The following is a 24,751-nucleotide window of genomic DNA, read 5'->3' as shown; positions in this document are numbered from 1 at the left end:
GAGAGGGAGAGAGGGAGAGAGGGAGAGAGGGAGAGAGGGAGAGATGGAGAGAGGGAGAGAGGGAGAGAGGGAGAGAGGGAGAGAGGGAGAGAGGGAGAGAGGGAGAGAGGGAGAGAGGGAGAGAGGGAGAGAGGGAGAGAGGGAGAGAGGGAGAGAGGGAGAGAGGGAGAGAGGGAGAGATGGAGAGATGGAGAGAGGGAGAGAGGGAGAGAGGGAGAGAGGGAGAGAGGGAGAGAGGGAGAGAGGGAGAGATGGAGAGATGGAGAGATGGAGAGAGGGAGAGAGGGAGAGAGGGAGAGAGGGAGAGAGGGAGAGAGGGAGAGATGGGGAGAGAGGGAGAGAGGGAGAGAGGGAGAGATGGAGAGAGGGAGAGATGGAGAGAGGGAGAGAGGGAGAGAGGGAGAGAGGGAGAGAGGGAGAGAGGGAGAGAGGGAGAGATGGAGAGAGGGAGAGAGGGAGAGAGGGAGAGATGGAGAGAGGGAGAGATGGAGAGAGGGAGAGAGGGGGAGAGATAGGGAGAGAGGGAGAGAGGGAGAGATGGGGAGAGAGGGAGAGATGGGGAGAGATGGGGAGAGATGGGGAGAGATGGGGAGAGAGGGAGAGAGAAAAAAAAACTGGGAGAGGGAGAGATAGGGAGATAGAGAGAGAGGGAGATAGAGAAAAAAAAACTGGGAGAGGGAGAGATAGGGAGATAGAGAGAGAGGGAGAGAGCAACTGGGAGAGAGGGAGATAGAGATAGAGAGAGAGAGAGAGAGAGAGCAACTGGGAGAGAGGGAGAGGGAGAGCAACTGGGAGAGAGGGAGATAGAGGGAGAGAGAGGGAGCAACTGGGGGAGAGGGAGATAGATAGAGAGAGAGAGAGAGAGGGAGCAACTGGGGGAGAGGGAGATAGAGAGAGAGAGAGAGAGCGCAACTGGGAGGGAGGGAGAGAGAGAGAGAGAGAGAGAGAGAGAGGGCAACTGGGAGGGAGATAGAGAGAGAGAGCAACTGGGAGAGAGGGAGATAGAGATAGATAGAGAGAGAGAGAGAGAGCAACTGGGAGGGAGATAGATAGAGAGAGAGAGAGAGAGAGAAACTGGGAGAGAGACAGGGAGACAGAGCAACTGGGAGGGAGGGAGAGAGAGGGACAGAGCAACTGGGAGAGAGGGACAGACAGAGAGCAACTGGGAGGGAGGGAGAGAGCAACTGGGAGGGAGGGAGAGAGCAACTGGGAGGGAGGGAGAGAGCAACTAGGAGGGTGGGAGAGAGAGAGAGAGAAAAAATCTGGGGAGAGAGCAAAACTGGGTGGGTGAGAGAGACAGACACAGCAACTGGTGACAGTCAACAGACGGAGAGAGGCACAGCAAGTAGGGCAAGTCAGACAGTGACAGAAAGGGCTGGGGCACAGCAACTGGGGACAGAGATTGGGCGGGGGGTGCAGAGATGGGTTCTGAAAAATGCAGGGTCGGGAAAGGGACTGTAACAACTCAGGAGAAAGGGTCTGGCATTTTGGATGGTGGAGGTTGGGGGGAGGGTGCATGGGTGAGAGAATAGAAAGAAAGCACTTGCAGTTCTGTAGTTCCTTCCAGGACCCCTCAAAGTGCTTTACAACCAATGAAGTTTTTTTTGAATTGTCGTCACTGTTGTAATGTAGGAAACATGACAGCCAACTTGTGCACAGCAGAATCCCACAAACAGCAATGCTATAATGAGCAGATTATCTGATTTTAGTTGTGTTGGTTGAGCATAAGAGGGTGGAAGCTTATTGGGAGTAGGTGGAAATGTGGAGTAGTCAGCTCAGCCATGAACTTACTGAATGGCAGAGCAGGCTCGAGGGTCAAGTGGCCTTCTCCTAATTCATATGTTCGTATAAATATTGGCTGAAGACTGGCGTCTGTGATTGTGAGGACCTCAGGAAGAGCCTAAGATAGATCATCCACTCAGCAGTTCAGGCTGAAGATGGCTGCAAACGCTTCAGCCTAGTCTTTTGCACTCATGTACTGGGGTCCTCCATCATTGAGGATGGGGATGTTCATGTAGCCTCCTCCTCTTGTTTAAATGTCCACCATCCACCATCATTCACGACTGGTTGCAGTAGGACTGCAGAGCTTTCATTTGAACCATTGGCTGTGGGATCATTTAGCTTTGTCTATAACATGTTGCTTCTGCTGTTTAGCATGCATGTACTTCTGTGCTGTAGCATCAGATTGGCATCTCATTTTTAGGTAGGCCTGGCATGCTCTTCTACACTGCTCGTTGAACCATAATTGATGGTAATGGTAGAATGAAGGATATGCTAGCCCACAAGGTTACAGATTGTGGTGGAATACAATTCTACAGCTGCTGATGGCCCACAGGGCCTTATGGATGCCCAGTTTTGAACTACTAGATCTGTTCTGAATCTTACCAATTTATGGTGGTTGTGCCACACGACAATGTAGGGTACCCTCAGTGTGAAGACTGAACTTTGCCTCCACAAAGACTATGTGGTGGTCACTGTTACTATCACAGACAGATGCATCTACGACAGGTAGATTGCTCAAGTAGGTTTTTTCCTCTCTTTGGTTCTCTCACTACTTGCCATAGGCCTAGTCTGGCAGCTGTGTCCTTCAGGACTCAGCTAGCTCAGTCAGTAATGGTGTTACTGAACCATTCTTGATGATGGACATTGAAGTCCCCCACCCAGAGTACAATTCTGTGCCCTTGCCTCCCTCAGTGTTTCTTGCATTTCATCATCTAAGGGAGGGCAGTAGGTGGTAATCTGTAAGACGTTTCCTTGCCCATGTTTGACCTGATGCCATGAGATTTAATGGGATTTGGAGTCGATGTTGCGTCCCAGGGCCACTGAGTGACTGGGTTTGTCTTACCGGTGGAATAGGAAATGCCCAGGGATGGTAATGAAGGAATCGTAAGTACATAAGAAATAGGAGCTGGAGTAGGCTATTTGGCTCTTTGAGCCTGTTCTGCCATTCAACAAGATCTGCCTCAACTCCACCTTCCTGCACTGTCCCCATATCCCATAATTCTCTTAGTACCCAAAAATCTCTTGACCTCTGTCTTGAATATACTCGATGACTGAGCATCCAAAGCTTTCTGGGGTAGAGAGTTTCAAAGATTCACAACACTTTGAGTGAAGAAATTTCTCCTCCTCTCAATCCTAAATGGGCAACCCCTTATTCTAAGACTGTGACCTTGTGTTCTAGATTCCCCAGCCAGAGGAAACTGTTTCGCAGCATCTACCCTGTCGAGCTCCTTAATTTTACATGTTTAAATTAGATAACCTCTCATTCTTCTTAACTCCAGGCAATATAGCCCTAGTTCATTCAATCTCTCCTCATAGTCCGATCACCGCATCCCAGATGTTTAGTGCATTGGCTGAAAGATTCGGTGAGTATAACTATGTCAGGCTGTTGCTTGAATAGTCTGTGGGACAGCTCTCCCGAGATGTGTGACGTTGCCATATCTGAATCTGGTGCTTAGGTCGAAGCCAAGTGATCTGTCCAGCTTTATGCTTTTTTGTAGTGGTTTGATACAATTGAGTGGCTTGCTTGTTCACTTCAGAGGACAGATGAGAATCAATCACATTAAAGGCCTGCTACCCGACCTGAACCCAACGGGACCCGACGATATGTGTCAGGGTTGGGTCGCTTTTCCGGGTCGGGCTTTCGGGCTTGGGTGGGGCCAGATCCGGGTCAGGCACTCACAGAACTACCCGTAGCTCTGCTGGGAGCAAAAGGGAAGTTGAGTAAGTAAACGTAAAAATTTGAAAAGCCTGCCTGAGCTGGGAGTCCAGGACGTCAAGGAAGGAAACGTGCATCCGGACTCTACAGATTCTGGGTCTGTGCAGTGAGCGTCTCTATGACGTCATTGCGCTCATGCTGCAGCTTCCTTCCATTCCATCCATTCAAAAATGGTAAGTACAAAGAATGCACTATGGTCGGGCGTGGGAAAAAATGGAAGGACACAGACCGGTTCGGGTCCGATGTGGTTCTGTTGGGTTCAGGTCAGTTTTTTTTTCCAGACATGAGCAGGCCTTTAAACCAGATTGCTGTGGGTCTAAGGTCACATATAGACGAGAGCAGGTAAGGATGGCAGATTTCCTTCCTTAAGGAACATTAGTGAACCAAATGGGTTTTTAGGTCAATCTGGTAGTTTCATGGTCACCATTACTGATACTTTTTAATTCCAGATATATGTAATTAACTATATTTAAATTCCCTGTCTGTTATACTGAGATTTGAATTCATGTTTCTGGATCGTTAGTTCAGGCCTCTAGATTACTAATCTAGTAATCTATATGAAGTTATACATTCAAGTCGGAGGCTCTGCATGCTTAATGACAGATGTTTTTGTTTACTAAAGCTGAACCAGCAATGGAGCCCAGCTGTCAGACGCAAAAGATGAAGTTTAGTTGGGATGACGATTCCCCTGTCTCTCCAAGAAAATACAAGAAACGCACAACTGAACTGCCACAGTGTTCACATTGGGTACAGGACCAACAAAGCAATAATGGATCTATGTCTAACAGTGATTCTGTGACTGATCGCAGATACAGCACACAGGAAATCAGTGTGAAGACCAGCAAAGAAATGGAGCCAGCTGTTAGCGGTACTGAACAAGTGAATTCCACGCCAGAAATCGTTTCTTCATATGACGCTCATTCACAGGATCTCAGTTTCCGCTTTACAAAGCAATGGAAAAAGAGTTATTCAGTTAGGAAGATTTTGTTCTGTGACAAAAATCACTATCGGAAAAGGTTTCCAACAAGATCTCTACAGCTAGAGCATGCCAATAAGGTATTTTATTACTATAGTTCTCTATCTTCCGGTATGAAAATAACTTCCTATAAACCACCAAAGGTCCGATCTTTAGATATGTGCTTAAGAGATACTTAGTTTTTTTTGCACCATTACAGTGTTAACCTGCTAACGGTCACAATTATGTTGACTCAACATGTTATATGAAAGAGTTCTTTTTCGGAAGAGAAATACCAAGTTTTGTTTATATATCAGAAGTTGATCAAAACCTCAAATCCCTAGATGTGGTTGGTTGTGTTAATTAATCCTGATACCAATTTATGATGTGCTTTGGAGTGATTTCATGAGCTAACTAGTTATTTAAGCTGCACGATCAGTAGTCATGTATTGCCAACGTGAATTCAGGAATCTGACAATAAATATCCTCTGAGTAAGAAGTTGAGAGTGTGTGTAGAAATAGGGGATGTTTCTTTTTAAACTTACTGTCATATGATGTGCTTCCTGTAATTCTGCAGTTTACCTGGACTGTAATCCATATTTAACTTAGCCCCTGCCTCAGCTTATCTGCCACTGAGACCCTCATTCATGCCTTTGTAACCTCTAGACTTGACAATTCCAGTGCACTCCTGGCTGGTGGTACTTCATGTTGAACACCCCTTGGAAGAAACATTGAGGGTAGCAAGGGCACAGAATATACTCTGGGTGGAGGACTTCAATGTCGATCACCAAGAGGGACTTGGTAGTACCACTACTGATCGAGTTGGCTGAGTTCTGAAAAACATATCTACCAAACTGGGTTTGAGGCAGGTGGTGAGAACACCAAGAGGGAAAAACCTATTTGAACTTGCCCTCGCCAATCTACCTGTCGCAGATGCATCTGTCTATGTGAGCATTGGTAGGAGTGACTACCACACAGTCCTTGTGGAGACAAAGTCATGTCTTACCCTGAGGATACCCTTCATTGTGTTGTGGCACTACCACTGTGCTAAATGGGATAGATTCAGAACAGATCTAACAGCTCAGAACTGGGCATCCATGAGGTGCTGTGGGCCTAGTAATAAACCTGAAGATTAGGAGTATTTTAGAATCAGCAAAGGAGGACCAAGAAACTGATAAAGAAAAGGGAAATAGAATATAAAAGTAAACTAGCGAGAAACATAAAAATGGACTGCAAAGCTTCTATAGGTATGTAAAAAGGAAAAGATTAACAAAGACAAACGTGGGCCCATTACAGCACAGAAACTAAACAAATGCTATGTTTCTATTCACGGGGGAAGATACAAAAAGCCTCCTGGAAATACTAGAAAACCAAGGAACTAGCAAGAATGAGGAACTGGAAAAAAAATTAGTATTAGTTTAAAAAAAAAAGTAGTACTGGAGACATTAGTGGGATTGGAAGTTGGTAAATCACCTGAACCTGATGATCTGCAACCCAGAGTGTTGAAAGAGATTCTAGCGGTTCCTGCAGATTGGAAGGTAACAAATGTAACCCCAATATTTAAGAAGGGAGGGAGAAAACGGGGAACTAAAGACCTGTTAACCTGACATAATTAGTAGGGAAAATGCTAGAATCTATTATAAAGGGTGTGATAACTGGACACTTAGAAAGTAATGGTAGGATTAGGCAGAGTCAACATGGATTTAGGAAAGGGAAATCATGTTGACAAACCTGTTGGAGTTTTTTTTGAGGATGTAACTAGCAGAATAGATAAGGGGGAGCCAATGAATGTGGTGTATTTGAATTTTCAGAAGGCTTTCGATAAGGGTCCACACAAGAGGTTAGTAACAAAATTAGAGCACATGGGATTGGGGGTAATATATTGGCATGGATTGAGAATTGGTTAAAGGGCAGAAAACGGAGTGTAGAAATAAAAGGGTCATTCTCAAGTTGGCAGGCTGTGACCAGAGGTGTACTGCAAGGATCAGTGCTTGGGCCCCAGCTATTCACCATCTGTATCAATGATTTGCATGTGGGGACCAAATGTAATATTTGCAAATTTGCTAATGACACAAACCGAGGTGGGAATGTGAGTTGTGAGGAGGATGCAAAGAGGATTTAGACAGACTAAGTGGTGGGCAAGGACGTGGCAGATGGAATATAATGTGGAAAATGTAAAGTTATCCACTTTCATAAGAAAAACAGAAAGGCAGGGTATTTCTTAAATGGTGAGAGATTGGGAAGTGTTGATGTCTAAAGGCACCTGGGTGTTCTTGTTCATAACTCACTGAAAGCTAACGTGTAGGTGCAGCAAGCAGTTGGGAATACAAATGGTATGTTGGCCTTTATTGCAAAAGGATTTGAGTACAGGAGTAAAGAAGAATAGTTTAGAGCTTTGGTGAGAGCGCAGCTGGAATATTGTGTACAGTTTTGGCCTCCTTACCTAAGGAAGAATGCACTTGCCATAAAGGGAGTTCAACATTTAAGAAGTATTTAGATGAGCACTTGAAAAGCCATAGCATACAAGGCTACGGACCAAGTGCTGGAAAATGGGATTGGAATAGATAGGTGCTTGATGGCCGGCACAGACACAATGGGCTGAAGGGCCTGTTTCTATGCTGTATAACTCTATGACTCTATAACGAAGGTTCACCAGACTGATCCCTGGGATGGTGGTATTGTCTTATGAGGAGAGATTGAGGAGGCTGGGTCTGTATTCTCAAAAGTTTAGAAGAATGAGAGGTGATCTCTGAAGCATACAAAATTCTTGCAGGGATCGACAGGGTAGATACAGGAAGGATGTTTCTCCTGGCTGGGGGGAAATTTATTAAACTTCGGTTAACGCCTACAGATACACGACGTGCCCACGCTAGCATGCATATGCGATGCACACGTGCAGATAGAGTCAGAACAGAGCAGAAGAGATAAAATGGAAAAGTTTGAGGCAATCTCTGAAGATGGGTTTTGTTACGGATCTCCGAGTTCACTGTAGAGTCCTTGATTGTAGGTAGATCTTGCTTTTCATTACTCAGTACTCTTCTTAAACCTTGTTCGCTGTAGGAGAGTTTTCTCCCATGGGGTTCATGTGTCTTCAGTGGATTTGGAGTTCCATGAGAAAGAGCTGGGAGCAGCCAGGAGAGGTCTTTTCAGTCCAGGAGCAAACAGACACTCTGAATTTAAACTGTTTTTACAGTTCTGAAAAACCCAGGTTGCCAAGCAGGTTAGTCATCTGACTAGCTGGTCTGACCACGTCTGTTTGTGGATTGTCTGGTCTTAGCTGACCCTGGAATGTTTCTTCTTACACGCAATACCTGGTGCTCAAAGTCCATTGTGGATTAAATTGGAGCAGGGAGTAGCCCCTTTGTCCTTCCAAGCACTGGCTGTTAGTGTGCAAAAAAAAAAAAAAATTTTTCCAGCCAAGCGCCTGGTGATTTTTTTTTTTCAAACAAGTCCTTTCTTCACTTCAACAGTTTGAAATTTAATGTCCATATGGCGAAATTAATATGCCTCATTCTTGGCAGGTGGGGGACTAGCATGACACTGGTAACATTTGCACCACACAAATGCCAGGCATTGACCATCTTCAACAAGACAGAATTTAACCATCTCCCCTTGATGTGCAATGGCATTACCGTAGCTGAATCCCCCACCATTAACATACTGGGGGTACCATTGACTAGTAACTTGACTGGACCAGCCATATAAATACTGTGTGACTATAAGAGCAGATCAGAGGCTGGGAATTCTGCGGCACATAACTTATGTGTCTTCCCAGTACCTGTCCACCATCTACAAGGCACAAGTCATGAGTGTGATGGAATATGCTCCACTTGCTTGGATGATTGCAGCTCCAAAAACACTGAAGAAGCTCGACACCATCTAGGACAAGACAAAGTAGCCCACTTGATCAGAATCTCATCCACCACATTAAACCTCCACTCTGCACCACCAATGCACAGTGGGAGCAGTGTGTACCATATACAAGATGCACTGTAGCAACTCCCCAAGCCTCCTTTGACAGCACCTTCCAAACCTGTGACCTCTACCACCTAGAAGGACAAGGGAAGCAGACACATGGGAACGCTACTACTTGCAAGTTCCCTTCCAAGCCGCAAGCATCCTGTTTTGGAACAAAACTGCCATTCCTTCACTTTTACAGGGTCAAGATCCTGGAACTCCCTTTCTAACAGCCCTGTGGGTGAACCTACACCACGTGGACTGCAGCAGTTCAAGAAGGTGGCTCACCGCCACCTTCTCGAGGGCAATTAGGGACGGGCAACTGCTCACATCTTGTGAACAAATATTTAAAAAAAACTCCTATGTACCTTGATGACATACTTTGTTTATATTGCTCCTGTGAAGCATCTTGGGATGTTTTATTGTGTTAAAAGTCGCTCCACAAATATAAGTTATTTTTTATAAATAACACCCACCTTTCACCAGATGGCATAATGTCTCTGCCTGGCGGCTGTTGTGTATGGAGTGGCTTTTATTCATCGTTCTGAAATGCCTTTTAGTGCAAACTTTGTACATATAAAGTATTTCAGTGATGGATTTTAAACAAGGATACATAGACGGGTGTGTGTTTATTGATATTTTCACATTTTTCAGAAATTTGCTGGGGGTGAAATTGTACTTGGACAGTATTGTAAAACCTGCAATAGCGAATCGGAAGCCTGTTTTAGACACTGGCTAACCTCAATGAAAGAGAAACTCGGGCGGCGTGTAAAACTATCACCTGTTTTAAGCCAATGCCTCAAGACCACTTTTAGCCCTACTGTCTTCCTGCTCCCAACATTGACTGCTTATTCATGTGATGGTTATCGATAAGGCCATTATCCCAATTTTCCTAATAAAAGTCATCCCTGGTCAGCAAATCTGTGTCAAAGCCTGCATGTAAAATGGCTGACAGGGTGCATTACTTAATGGTGCTTTGGCAGCTACATTCGCCAAATTATGACATTTCTCGATTTATCATCAGTCTTGAGGAAAGCACTATCCATGACAGCAACATCGTGGTCTGTGGCTTAATCTAATCTCATGCTTACTAAATACCGTAAATGTTATCAAGGATTGTAATGCATTTGCCTACATACCCACTGCTTCTACTATCAATCTTAGGAAGCAATGATCAGAACAGGAACTTTGTATTAACATCCTTTGCACACCTTGACATTTTGGTCCAATGGCTGGAGTTTAGAAGTGGCCTTCATTTGGAACAATTTAATTCTAACATTTCTATGTCAAATAGTCTTTACTGCAGGTTGGCATTGAAAAAAACAGCCTTGCCTCTGTCTGATCTGTGATTGAATTCCTCGAACTCCCATAAATTCCTTTCATTTGCATAGTTGGTCACATGAAATTTCTTTACCAAGGTTTTTCAAGCATCAAAGAATCTTGGCTTTTCCATTAACAGTCTTTTACTTGCTTCCTGCAGCATTGCACTGAATACAAATGTCTTTCTCTGACGTATTTGTATTCATGGACGTTTCTTAAAATAATCCAACAAGCTATGACAGGTCTGAAATCAATCCTACCTGCCCACTAATGTGAGGACCTTTACTTGCACTGGTGGCACCTAAAGTGAAATACTCTTGGATCTAGGCAGCTGGAACTGCTTCTGTGTCAAAAAAAGAACCTGAACAAATAAGAGGGCTGATCTGGAGTGGGTCAAACTGCTGACAAATACACAAAAAGCTTGTCAAAATGAAATGCAACAACTTTGAGTAGGTAAAAGACTTTTAGTCACCAAAATAGTTGGGTGGTCTTGAGTCCTTGACCAGGCAAATGGAGTGTATTCCATCACACTTCAGACTTGTGCCTTCCAGATAGTGGAAAGACTTTGGGAGGTCATGAGGTCAGTCACTCGTCACAGAATACCCAGCCTCTGACCTGCTCATAGCCACATAGTTATGTGACCGAGGATTTCCCCCCACTGTGGTTGACAGGGCCCTCAACCGTGTCCGACCCATTCCCCGCACCTCTACCCTCACCCCTTCCCCTCCCTCCCAGAACCGTGACAGGGTTCCCCTTGTCCTCACTTTTCATCCCACCAGCCTCCATATCCAAAGGATCATCCTCCGCCATTTTCGCCACCTCCAGCGTGATGCCACTACCAGTCGCATCTTCCCCTCCCTTCCCCTGTCAGCATTCCGAAGGGATCGTTCCCTCCGCGACACCCTGGTCCACTCCTCCATTACCCCCACCACCTCGTCCCCGTCCCAGGGCACCTTCCCTTGCAATCGCAGGAGGTGTAATACCTGCCCATTTACCTCCTCTCTCCTCACTATCCCAGGCCCCAAACACTCCTTTCAGGTGAAGCAGCGATTTACTTGTACTTCTTTCAATGTAGTATACTGTATTCGCTGCTCACAGTGTGGTCTCCTCTACATTGGGGAGACCAAGCGCAGACTGGGTGACCGCTTTGCGGAACATCTCCGCTCAGTCCGCAAGCAGGACCCTGAGCTTCCGGTTGCTTGCCATTTCAACACTCCCCCCTGCTCTCATGCTCACATCTCTGTCCTGGGATTGCTGCAGTGTTCCAGTGAACATCAACGCAAGCTCGAGGAACAGCATCTCATCTACCGATTAGGCACACTACAGCCTGCCGGACTGAACATTGAGTTCAATAATTTCAGAGCATGACAGCCCCCCACTTTACTTTCATTTTTAGTCATTTTTAGTTATTTTTTCTTTTTTTTTTGCATTCCTTTTTACATTTTTTGCATTTATTTCATTTCATCTTAGTTTGTTCAGTTTGCTTACCCACTGTTTTTTTCAGGTTGTTTTTCTTCAGGTTTGCACTTGCTGATCTATATTCAGTATATTCACACCTAATCTGTACTAATGCTTTGTCTTTCAAAACACCATTAACATATTGTTTGCCTTTGCTCCGTGACCTTTTGGTCAGCTATGTGGCCTGGTCCAATCTGCACCTTCTCCTTTGTTATCTCTTGCCCAACCCCCACCTCACTTGTTTATAATCTGTGACTTTTCTAATATTTGTCAGTTCCGAAGAAGGGTCACTGACCCGAAACGTTAACTCTGCTTCTCTTTCCACAGATGCTGCCAGACCTGCTGAGTGAATCCAGCATTTCTTGTTTTTGTTTCAGATTTCCAGCATCCGCAGTATTTTGCTTTTATTTTAGTTATGTGACTGCTCCAGTTAAGTTGCTGATCAATGGTGATTCCCCCAGGATGTTGGTGGTGGAGCAGTCAGTGATGGTAATGCTGTTGAATGTAAAAGGCAAGTGGTTAGACTCTTCCATTGGAGATGGTCATTGCCTGGCACTTGTGTGTCTTAGGGGAACCATGTGGTGTAGGAAGTGCCTCCAGCTACTTCAGCTTGAGCTTGTTTCTGAGCTCAAGGGGCAACTGGAGTCACTAGGGACATCAGGGAGGCTTGAGAGTTTGTTGGATGGTACGTTCCAGGAGATGGCCACCTCAAAGGCAGAGAATGTTCAGGATAGTAGATGGATGGCTGTCTAGAAGAAGCAGGAAGTGCAGGAGCCTTCGGGGTGTGTGCTATTCTCAAAAAAAAAGTACTCAGCATTGGAGACTGCTAGGATTGACGCCACCTTGAATGAGTGCAATCCAGATCATGGCACCAATGGACGAGGGACTGCACATGGGGGAACAGCAAAGCATAGAAATGCAGTACTCGTATGAGATTCCATAGTTAGGGGGAAAGACAGGTGTTTCTGTAACCATCATCGTGAGTGCCACATGGTGTTTGCCTCCCTGGTGCCAGGTTAAAGGATATCACAGTGGGTGCAAAATATTCTGCAGGGGTAAGGGAGTGAGCCAGAAGTTGTGGTATATGTCAGTAGCAACAACATAGGCAGTTATTGAGGTCCTACAGTCAGACTTTAGGAGTGAGGGAGGAAGTTTAAAAAGTAGGACCTCAACAGTAGTAATCTCTGGAATACTCCCAGTGCCACATGCCAGTAAAAGTAGAGGTAGGAAGACAGGGAGGATGGATGTGTGGCTTGAGGCATGGTGTAAGAGGAAGGGCTTCAGATTCTTCGGGCATTTGGACCAGTTCTGGGGCAGGAGCCACCTATTCAAAAGGAACGGGTTGCACCTCAACAGGAATGGGGGCCAGTGTACTTGTGGGGAGGTTCACTAGGGTGGTTGGGGAGGGTTTAAACTAAATTGGCAGAGGAACATAGGAACAGGAGTGGGTCATTTGGCCCCTCGAGGCTGCTCCACCATTCAACTAGATCAGCACTGATTTACCACAACGTCATTTCCTGTGCTATTCCCATATCCTTTGATATTTTTAATATCTCGAAATCTGTTGATGTCTGTCTTCAACATACTCGATGACTGAGACTCCACAGACCCCTGGGGTAGAGAATTCCAAAGATTCACCACCTACTCATCTCAGTCCTAAATGGCCTACCTCTTATTCTAAGACTCTGTTCCCCCAGTTCTAGACCCTCCATCCAGGGGAAACATCTTTTCTGCATCTACCTTTTTATTCGTTCGGGGGATGTGGGCATCGTTGGCTATGCCAGTATTTATTGTCCATCCCTAATTGCCTTTGAGAAGATGGTGGTGAGCTGCCTTCTTAAACCACTGCAGTCCTTAGGGTGTTACACCAACAGTGCTATTACGAAGGGAATTACAGGATTTTGACCCAGCGACAGTGAAGGAACGTCAGTATAGTTCCAAGTCAAGGTGGTGTGTGGTTTGGAGGGGAACTTGCAGGTGGTGATCCCATACATCTGCTGCCCTTGTCTTTCTAGGTTGCAGAGGTCACGGGTTTGAAAGATGCTGTCGAAGGAGCCTTGGTGAGTTGCTGCAGCGCATCTTGTAGATGGTACACACTGCTGCCACTGTGCGTTAATGCTGGAGGGAGTGAGTGTTGAAGGTGGTGAATGGGGTGCCAATCAAGCGGGCTGTTTTGTCCTGAATGGTGTCGAGCTTCTTGAGTGTTGGAGCTGCACCCATCCAGGCAAGTGGAGAGTATTCTGTCACACTCCTGACTTGTGCCTTGTAGATGGACAGGCACTGGGGAATCAGGAAGTGAGTTACTCACCGCAGATTTCTGCTCTTGTAGCCATAGCATTTATGTGGCTGGTCCAGTTCAGTTTCTGGTCAATGGTGACCCCCAGGATGTTGATAGTGGGGAATTCAGCGATGGTAATGTCATTGAACGTCAAGGGGAGATGGTTAGATTCTCTCTTGTTTGAGATGGTCATTGACTGGCAGTTGTGTGGTCCGAATGGTACTCTCCACTTATCGGCCCAAGCCTGGATGATGATCAGGTCTTGCTGCATATGGACATGTGTTGCTTTAGTATCTGAGGAGTCACGAATGCTGCTGAACGTTGTGCAATCATCAGCGAACATACCCACTTCTGATCTTATGGAGGGAATGTCCTTGATGAAGAATCTGAAAATGGTTGGGCCTAGGACACTACCCTGAGGAACTGCTGCAATAATGTCCTGGGACTAAGATGATTGACCTCTAACAACCACAACCATCTTTCTTTGTGCTAAGTATGACTTCAACCATTGAAGAGTTTTCCCCCTGATTCCCATTGACTCCAGTTTTGCAAGGGCTCCTTGATGCCATCCTCTGTCAAATGCCTTGATGTCAAGGGTAGTCACTCTCACCTCGCCTCTGGAGTTCAGCTCTTTTGTCCATGTTTGAACCAAGGTCAGGAGCTGAATGGCCCTGACAGAGCCCCAGCTGAGTGTCAGTGAGCAGGTTATTGCTGAGCAAGTGCCGCTTGATAGCACTTTCGACGACCCCTTCCATCACTCTACTGATCATCGGGGGTAGATGAATAGCACGGTAATTGGCCGGGTTGGATTTGTCCTGCTTTTTGTGCACAGGACATACCTGAGCAATTTTCCACATTTTCAGGTAGATGCTAGTGTTGTAGCTGTACTGGAACAGCTTGGCTAGGGGCGGGGCAAGTTCTGGAGCATAAGTCTTCAGTACTATTACCGGAATGTTGTCAGGGCCCATAGCCTTTGCAGTATCCAGTGCCTTCAGCCAGTTCTTGATAATATCAGGTGGAGTGAATCAGATTGGCTGAAGACTGGCATCTGTGATACTGGGGACTTCAGGAGGAGGCCGAGATAGATCATCCACTTGGCGCTTCTGGCTGAAAATGGATGCAAATGCTTCAGCCTTGTCTTTTGCACTGATGTGCTGTGCTTCCCCCATCGTTGAGGATGGTGATATTTGTGGAGTCTCCTCCTCCTGCAGTTGTTTAATTGTTCGCCACCATTCATGACTGACTGACTGTGGCAGGACTGCAGAGCTTAGATCTGATCCGTTGGTTGTGGGATCGCTTAACCCTGTCTAGTGCATGCTGCTTTCGCTGTTTGGTATGCAAATAGTCCTGTGTTGTAGCTTCACCAGGCTGACACCTCATTTTTAGGTATGCCTGGTGCTGCTCCTGACATGGCATCCTGCACGCTTCATTGAACCAGGGTTGGTCCCCAGGCTTGATGGTAATGGTAGAGCGGGGGATATGCCGGGCCATGAGGTTACAGATTGTGGTTGAATACAATTCTGCAGCTGCTAATGGCCCGCAGCGCCTCATGGATGCCCAGTTTTGAGTTGCTAGGTCTGTTTGAAATCTTTCCCATTTAGCACATTGGTAGTACCACACAACACGATGGTGGGTACCCTCAGTGTGAAGATGGCACTTCGTCCCCGCAAGGACTGTGCGGTGGTCACTCCAACCAATACTGTCATGAACAGATGCATCTGCAACAGGTAGATTGGTGAGGATGAGGCAGAGCAGTGGCAGATGGAATTTAATCCTGTGAAGTGTGAGGTGATACATTTTGGGAGGACTAACCCGGCAAAGGAATGTACAATGGGTGGTAGGATCCTAGGAAGTACAGAGGGTCAGAGAGACCTTGTACTTGTCCATAAATCACCAAAGGCAGCAGCACAGGTAGATAAGGTGGTTAGCAAGGCATATGGGATACTTTCCTTTATTAGCCAAGGCGTAGAATATAAGAGCAAGGAGGTTATGATGGAGCTGTATAAAACACTAGTTAGGCCACAGCTGGAGTACTGTGTACAGTTCTGGTCACCACACAATAGGAAGGATGTGATTGCACTGGAGAGGGTGCAGAGGCAATTCACCAAGATGTTGCCTGAGCTGGAGCATTTCATCTATAAAGAGAGACTGGATAGGCTAGAGTTGTTTTCCTTAGAGCAGAGAAGGCTGAGAGTGGGGGGGGACCTGATTGAGGTATATTATGCGGGGCATTGATAGAGTAGATAGGAAGCAACTTTTTCCCTTAGCGGAGGTGTCAATAACCAGGGGACATAGATTTAAGATAAGGGGCAGGAGGTTTCGAGGGAATTTGAGGAAAAATATTTTCACCCAGAGGGTGGCAGAGGCAGGTACCCTCACAACAGTTAAGAAATATTTAGATGAGCACTTGAAACACCGTAGCATACAAGGCTATGGGCCAAGTGCTAGAAAATGTGATTAGAATAGATAGGTGCTTGATGGCCGGCATGGACATGATGGGCCAAAGGGCTTTTTTCTGTGCTGTATAACTCTGACTCTAAGTAGGTTTTTCCCTCTTGGTTTCCCTCACCACCTGCCGCAGACCCAGTCTAACAGCTATTTCCTTTCGGACTCTGCCAGCTCGGTCAGTAGTGGTGCTACTGAGCCACTCTTGGTGATGGACATTGAAGTCCCCCACCCAGAGTACATTTTGTGGTACCCTTTTGAGCCCTGTAAGAATTTTGTATGCATGAATGAGATCACGTCTCATTCTTCTAAACTCTGGAGAATATAAGCCCAGTATAGAGGGGTGGGCACCAGCAAATAGAAGTAGAAAAGAGGAATAAGGTGCATAAGGGAGCGAGAGTGTTGGCTAGTGCTAGAAAAGGAAATAGTACCATATTACATAGGAGCAAACTAAGGACTACGAGAAATACAAAGACAGATTTAAAATGCATGTATGTAAATGCACAAAGTAGTGAATAAGGTTGGTGAGCTACTAGCACAAATAGCTGTGTGGGAATATGATGTCGTGGCAATAATGGAAACGTGGCTTAAAAATGGTGAGGACTGGGCACTTGAATATTCCAGGACGCAAAGTGTTCAGGAAATATAGGGAAGGAAAAAGGGAGGTGGGCTGGCAGTACTGATGTGGAATGTGCCTCCTGTGGTATGTGGGAAGTCGTGGACGCACCATGTGTCCTTGACAAACACATCTGTAGGCAGTGTCACCAACTGCAGGAGCTTGAACTCCGGGTTTCGGAATTCGAGCAGCGGCTGGAATCACTGTGGTGCATCCGTGAGGCAGAGAACTATGTGGATAGCACGTTTCAGGAGGAAGTCACCCCAGAGGTTAAGAGAGCACAGGCCGAGGGGGACTGGGTGGCTGCCAGACAGACGAGGACAAGGCAAGTAGTGCAGGAGTCTTCGGAGGGCATCCCACTTTCTAACCGGTATTCAGTTTTGAGTACCAATGGGAGAGGGTTCCTCTGGAGAGTGCAGCGAGAGTCATGACCAGAGCACCATGGGTGGCTCAGCTGTGCAGGGAGGGAGGAGAAAAGACAGGAGAGCAATAGTGGTGGGGGATTCTATAGTTAGGCGAACAGACAGGCATTTCTGTGGTTGCAGACGTGATTCTAGGATGGTATGTTGCCTCCCTGGTGCAAGGGTCATGGATATCACCGAGCGACTACATAGCATTCTGGAGGACGAGGGTGCACAGCCAGAGGTTATGGTCCACATTAGTATCAATGATCTAGGAGGAAAAAGGGATGAGGTCGTGCAGGCTGAGTTTAGTGAGTTGGAAAAGAGATTAGCAAGCAGGACTTCAAAGGTAGTAATCTCCAGATTACTTCCAAGGCCACGTGCTAGTGAGTATAGAAATAGGAGAATACACCAGATGAATGCATGGCAGGAGGGAGGGCTTCAGATTTCTGGGACATTGGGACCGGTTTTGGGGAAGGTGGGACCTGTACAAGCCTACACTTGAACAGGACCGGGATGAATATCCTTGCAGGAAGGCTTGCTAGTGCTGTTGGGGATGGTTTAAACTAGTTTGGCAGTGCGATGGGAACCTGAGGGGAGTTTCAGATAGGGCAAATTCAGGGCAGGGAACGGGAGGCAGAAAATTAGCAAGTGACTCTGAAAGACAGAAGAAGCAAAGGTTAATAAGTGCTCAGCACAGGAATTTGGCAGCGTTAAAAGGTATTTTATTTAAATGCAAGTAGTATAGCAAATAAAGCTGATGAGCTAAGGGCACAGATAGACACATGGCAGCATGATATCATTGCTTGGCTTAAAGAAGGGCAAAAATGGCAGCTCAACATCCCTGGGTATAGAGTTTTCAGGTGGGATAGAGAGGGGGATAAAAAAGGAGGGGGTGTAGCATTATTGGTTAAGGAATCAATAACAGCAGTAAGGAGGGATGATATGCTAAATGAATCATCAAATGAGGCCATATGGGTTGAGCTCAGAAATAAAAAAGGGACAGCCACACTACTTGAAGTGTACTATAGACCCCGAAAGGGAGGTAGAAGAACAAATATGTAGGCAAATTTCTGACTGCAAAACCTATAGGGCAATAATAGTTAGGGATTTCAACTACCCTAATATCAACTGGGATACAAACAGTGTGAAGGGCACAGAGGGCACAAAATTCTTGAACTGCATTCAGGAGAAATTTTTTAGTCAGCACATAACAAGCCCACGCAAGGGGGCGCAATTCTAGATTTAGTCTTCAGTAATGAAGCTGGGCAAGTGGATGAAGTAGCAGTGGGTGACCATTTTGGAGATAGTGACCATAATACAGTTAGTTTTAGCATAATCATGGAAAATGACAAAGATAAAACTGGGGAAAAAGCTCTAAATTGGGGGAAGACAAATTTTACGAAGCTGACAGGTGATCTGGCGAAAGTAGACTGGATACAGCTACTTGAAGGAAAATCAGTGGCAAACCAATTGGGAGGCATTCAAAAGCGATTTTCTACAGGCACAGTATAGACATGTCCCCACAACGATAGAGGGTGGTACGGCCATATCTAGAGTTCCCTGGTTATCTAGAAGTATACAGGGTATAAAGCAGAAAAAGAAAGCTTATGACGATCACAAAAAACTTAATACTTTAGAAAGCCTAGAGGAATACAGAAAGTGCAGGGGTTAAGTTTTTTAAAAAAAAAGGAAATTAGGAAAGCAAAGAGAGGACCATAGAACCATAAAACCATAGAAAAATTACGGCACAGAAGGAAGCCGTTCAGCTCGTCGTGTCCGTGCCGGCCGAAAAAACTAGCCGCCCAATCTAATCCCACTTTCCAGCACCTGTCCATAGCCTTGCCGGTTACAGCACCTCAGGTGCAGGTACAGGTACCTTTTAAAAGAATTGAAGGTTTCTGCCTCCACCACTGTTCCTGGCAGTGAATTCCAGACACCCACCACCCTCTGGGTGAAAAAGTTTTTCCTCATGTCCCCTCTAATCCTTCTACCAATCACCTTAAATCTGTGCCCCTGGTAATTGACCTTTCTGCTAGGGGAAACAGGTCCTTCCTGTCTATCTAGGCCCCTCATAATTTTGTACTCCTCTATTAAGTCACCCATCAGCCTCCTCTTCTAAGGAAAACAACCCTAGCCTATCCAATCTTTCCTCATAGCTGCAACATTCGAGCCCTGGCAACATTCTTGTAAATCTCCCCTGTACTCTGTCCAGAGCAATTATGTCCTTTCTGTAACGTGGTGACCAGAACTGTACGTAATACTCCAACTGTGGCCTAACCAATGCTTTATACTGTTCCAGCATTACGTCCCTGCTTTTGAATTCTATACCTCAGCCAATAAAGGAAAGCATTCCATATGCCTTCTTCACCACTCTGTCTACCTGTCCTGCCACCTTCAGGGACCTGTGGACATGCACTCCAAGGTCTCTCACTTCTTCTACCCCTCTCAATATCCTCCCGTTTATTGTGTATTCCCTCGCTTTATTTGTCCTTCCCAAACGCATTACCTCACGGTGCACTGGAAAGGCTGGATATGCTCGGAGTGGATAAGTTGCATGATCTGGATGGCTTGCATTCCAGGTTGCTAAGGGAAGTGGGGATGGAGAAGGTGGAAGGGCTTGCCATAATCTTCTAAACTTCCCTAGGTATGGGGGAGGTGTCAGAGGTTTGGAAAGTGTATAAGGACATTGCCAGTCTAGCTACTGGGAATCAGTTTAACATCAGTGGTGGGTAAGGTTTTAGAAACAATCAAGGAAAGAATTAAAAGGCACTTGGAGAGATTTGAGTATATAAGGAGAACCAGCATGGATTTGTAAATTGCAGATTGTTTGAATATTTTAAACAGAGAAGGTTGATGAGGGGAATGCAGTGGATGATGTCTATAGGGATTTTAGGAAGGCCTATGAAAAACTACCACATTAAGGGCTGATTATCAAAATTGAGGCTCATGGAATAGGAGGGTCAGTGTCAGCATGGATAAAAAGTTGGTTTCACTACAGAAAACAGAGAGTTGTGGTAAATGATTGTTTTTCTGGCTGGAGGATGGTAGACAGCAGTGTTCCTCAAGGGTCAGTGCTCAGACTGATATGACTTGAATATTAGAATGCAGAGTAAAATTTCAAAATTTGTCAATGATACCAAACAGTAAGGATGCTGCCAACAGACTGCAATGGGACATAGATAGGCTAGCAGAATGGGCAAGTGTCAGATGGAATTTAATACAGAGAAGTGTGAGGTGATATGTTTTGGCAGAAGGAATAGCAAGAGGCAATATAGAGTTAGTGTCTCAGTTTTAAAGAGTATACAGGAACAGAGGGACCTGGGGTTTCATGTACTTAGATCTTTGAAAATGGAAGAACATATTGAGAGAGTAGTTAGCAAAGCATATGGGTTCATCAGCTTCAGATATAGAGGCAATGAATATAAAAGCAGGAAGGTTACGCTGACTCTTTATAAAATGTGTTTAGGCCACATTTTGTATTGTGTCCAGTTCTGATCACCACACTTTCGGAAGGAAGTGAGGGTCCTTGAGAGGATGCAGAGGAGATTTACCAGAATGGTTCCAGGGATGGGGGATTTTAGCTACAAGGTTAGGTTAGAGAAGCTAGGGTTGTTCTTGGAGCAAAGGCAGTTGAGGGGAGATTTAATAGAGCTGTACTAGATTGAGAGGTTTAGATAAGATAGACAAAGAAAAGATGTTCCTATTAGCTGATGGTACAAGGACTACGGGACACAGATTTAAGGTATTGGGCAAAAGATACAGGGGGGATTTGAGGAAGATCTTTACCACTTTCTGCGTAAAAATGACCTGGAACTCACTGCTAACGAGGGTGGTGGAAGCAGAGACAATCAATGATTTCAAAAGGAAATTGGATGGGTACTTGAGGGAAATAAACTTGCAAGGCTATGGGGATAGAGTGAGGGAATGGGACTGATTTAGATTGCTCTACAGAGATCTGGCATGGAATTGATGGGCTGAATGGTTCCCTTCTGTGCCTTTTTGACTGACTCTACGAATGTTACTTGCCACGTATCAGTCCAAGTCTGAATGTTGTCCAGGTTGTGCCGCATGCAGGCACGGATTGCTTCATTATCTGAACACTGTGCAGTCATCAGTGTACATCCATGCTTCTGACCTTATAATGGGAAGGTCATTGATAAAACAGCTGACAGTGACTGGACCTGGGATACTGCCCTGCGAAACACCTGCAGTGATGTCCTGGGGCTGAGATGATTGGTCTCCAGCAACCATCTTCCCTTGTACCAGTGGCAAGTTTTCCACTGATTCCCATTGACTTCAGTTTTGCGAGGGCTTCTTGATGCCACACTTGTCAAATGTTATTGTGACGTTAACAGCAGTCAGTCACACTTGCCTCCGGAATTCAGCTCTTTTATCCATGTTTGGACCAAGGCTGTAAAGAGTCCTGGTGAGTGATCCTGGCAGATCCCAAACTGAGCATAAATGAGCAGGTTATTAGGGAGTAAGTGCTGCTTGAGAGCACTGCTGATGACACCTTCCATCATTTTGATGATTCAGAGTAGACTGATGGAGTGGTAATTGACTGGATTGGATTTGTTCTTTTTGTGAGCAGGATGTAGCTGAAATTTTCCACTTTGTTGGGTGGATGCCAGTGTTGTAGCTGTACTGGATGAGCATGGCTAGAGGCTTGTTCTGGAGGACAAGTCTTCACTACAGCTGGGATGTTGTCGCAGCCCGTAGCCTTTGCTGTATCCAGTGCACTCAGCTGTGTCTTGATAACACATGTCGAATTGCCTGACTGGTTTCTGTGATGTTGGGGACCTCGGGAGGAGGCCAAAATGGAGCATCTTCTCGGTACTTCTGGCTGAAGGTGGTTGAAAACACTTCAGCCTTGGCTTTTGCACTCGTGCTTGGTTCCACCATCATTGAGGATGGTGATGTTTATGGAGTCGCTGCCTCCTCGCATAGTTGTTCAGTTGTCCTCCACCATTCATGACTGGATGTGGCAGTAATACAGAGCTTTGATCTGATCCATTGGTTGTGGATCACTTAACTCTGTCTATAGCATGTTGCTTCTCCTGTTCAGCATACATGTCCTGTACTGTAGCTTCATCAAGTTGACACTTCATTTTTATGTACATCTGGTACTGTTCTACGCTCCTCGTAGAACCAGGCATGGTTCCCTGGCTCGTGGGGTTACGTATTATGAAATACAATTCTGCTGCTGATGGATCACAGCACTTTATGAATGCCCAGTTTTGAGCTGCTAGATCTGTTCTGAAGCTATCCCATTTAGCATGGTAGATGGATTTCATCTCCAAAAGGACTGTGCAGTGATCATTGCTATCAATATTCTCGTGGACAGAAGGGTCTGTGACAGGACAAGGTCAAGTATGTTTTCTCTAGTCTCCAGATATTAGTGAGGAGGATTTTGCAGAGCCGACTGTGCTGGATTTTTCTTTATCATGTCCAAATCAAGTGCCTAGGTCAATGCTGGGTGGTCTGTCTGGTTTTATTACTCTTCTAGTTCGTTGTAGCAATTTGATACAACTCAGTGGCTTGCTAGGCTATTTCAGAGGGCATTTAAGAGTCAGCCATATTGTCGTGGGTCTGGAATCACATAGAGGCCAGACGAGGAAAGGACAGCAGATTTCCTTCCCCAAAGGACATTAGAGAACAAGAGGGGTTTTTACGACAATCCAGAAGTTTCATGGTCACCATTACTGATATTAGCTTTTTATTCCAGATTTATTTAATTACATTTAAATTACCCAGCTACTGCAGATTACTAGTCCAGTAGCTTAACCACTATGATACTGTACCCTCAATCTGAAAAGCAATACACTAAAAAGTCTGTCACCAGTTTGCAGCCTGATTTGTCCCCATCATTGACTACTCCATGCAGGTGCAATACACACAAAATGCATGAAATTTAATACATAGGTGACTGGTTAATGGAAGAAATTTTACATTGCCTTTAATTTAAGATTGCATAGATCATTTTATAAAGTTGACTAATAAAGGTTGCATTATTTGTGAAAAATTGCAGCTTATAAAAAATCAGAAGAAAAATACTTCCACTCGGTGAATGTCTGTTAGCAAGATCCCAAGCACTTAAAAACAAATTAAACTTTTCACTAATCTTATTTGTCCAATTTGATGATTTTTTTAACATTCTAATTTATTTTACTGTTGCTGTAAATTACAGAGTAGGGAAGCTGAAACGAGAAATCTTCCTTCAGTATCAAGCAGTACCTTGAAGAGTTCTGAATCTGTAGCCCAAGCAAGAAAAGACAAACATATCATTCGACGAGAAACCCGGAAGGTCGCATCTATGCAGGGTACTAAAGTCCTCTACCTTAAAGCCATATCAGAAGCTATTGGTAGGGACTTAGAAAAAAAACAGCTGCAAGATCCTACCAGAAATACTGACTACACCAAAGAGGCACGGCCTGGATTAGTACTAGCAGAACCTCTAACAAAAGATTGTGGGCAGACTCAAGAAGGGGTTTGGCATGAAACAAGTCATGCAGATGGTTCTTCTCAGCACAGCAGTCAACACCACGAGACTGATGCTGAAAATAATTTCATGAAACCAAAGTGGAACAGCAGATTGAAGGGCTATAAAGGAAATCTTGTCAAAAGACCAAACCCAGAGCTGGTATTTGTAGATGTAGCTGTGGATAATGAGACAAGTGTGAAAGGAAGGAACAAGAATCTCCTTCCAAAAAATGAGAGTGATCACTGCAATGTATTCACAGTAAGATTACATTTTTAATTTTTATCTTTTTTGTCAATGTTGTACTATAAATGACATGATAAATTAAGACGAGAACAAGTTCTGTTTTCTATTGTTGAAGTCCATTCTTTTTCAGAGGCCATTTGAAAAATTTTTAATTCTTGCTGCCAATTCTGTATCTAAGGTTTAAAGTCCAAATAGTAAGGAAAAGCTTCAGATTGGAATTGGGCAGAATTTAGAAAGATGAAGACTGAGTTAGCTGGTGCGAAATGGAAAAATATGGGCACACAGGACTGTCGGGTCAAGAATGGGTTTTTTTTTTTAAAGAGGGGATTGCAAAGTTGCAAAATAAATATATACTTTTTTTTTGTTTCAAGAAAGAAAGACAACTTCAAGTTTCAGAATGCCGTGGCTAAATAGCGCAGTTTGAAAAAGAGTAATATTGAAGACCGTGTGTCGAGTACCAGAAAATAAAGAAGTTAAGTGTTAAATGTAAGGTGGGACCCAAGAGGAGTGGTGTGAGTTATTAGAGGATAAGTATAAATTGACAGGGATACTTAAATACAAGAGCAAAATACTGTGGATGTTGGAACTGCTCAGCAGGTCTAGTAGAATTTGTGGAGTGAGAAACAAGAGTTACAGGTCATATCTCCAACTTTTTCCAGTTACAATGAAAGTATCAAGACTCCTAACCCCTCGAAATGTAACAAAAAATTGAAGTACTTTCATAACAGCTCCACCCTTGGAGGAATGAAATGCCATTTTTAAATTCTAAGTGTCACTGTACACCAGCACATCATCAAGGTGAACCACACAGTTAGGAACACTGGCTACTACTTGGTTCATTAGTCTCTGAAAAGTTGCTGGGGCACATTTTAGCCC

At 45.0% G+C, this 24,751-nt stretch overlaps 1 protein-coding gene across 1 annotated transcript in view; it reads left to right on the top strand.

Annotated features, from left to right (window-relative positions):
• LOC137380328 (uncharacterized) overlaps positions 1–24,333 on the top strand; it is a 53,657-nt gene extending 29,324 nt beyond the window's left edge. The window contains exons 2-4 of the mRNA XM_068052260.1: positions 4,341–4,774; positions 23,339–23,471; positions 24,247–24,333. Of these exons, the coding sequence (XP_067908361.1) occupies positions 4,341–4,774; positions 23,339–23,471; positions 24,247–24,299 (620 nt within the window). The 3' untranslated portion in view covers positions 24,300–24,333. The remainder of the gene's footprint in view (positions 1–4,340; positions 4,775–23,338; positions 23,472–24,246) is intronic.
• The last annotated feature ends 418 nt before the right edge of the window (positions 24,334–24,751 follow it).

This window comes from Heterodontus francisci, chromosome 19, assembly GCF_036365525.1.
Source record: "Heterodontus francisci isolate sHetFra1 chromosome 19, sHetFra1.hap1, whole genome shotgun sequence".
NCBI lineage: Eukaryota > Metazoa > Chordata > Chondrichthyes > Heterodontiformes > Heterodontidae > Heterodontus > Heterodontus francisci.
This window is presented reverse-complemented; position numbering and strand designations above follow the sequence as displayed.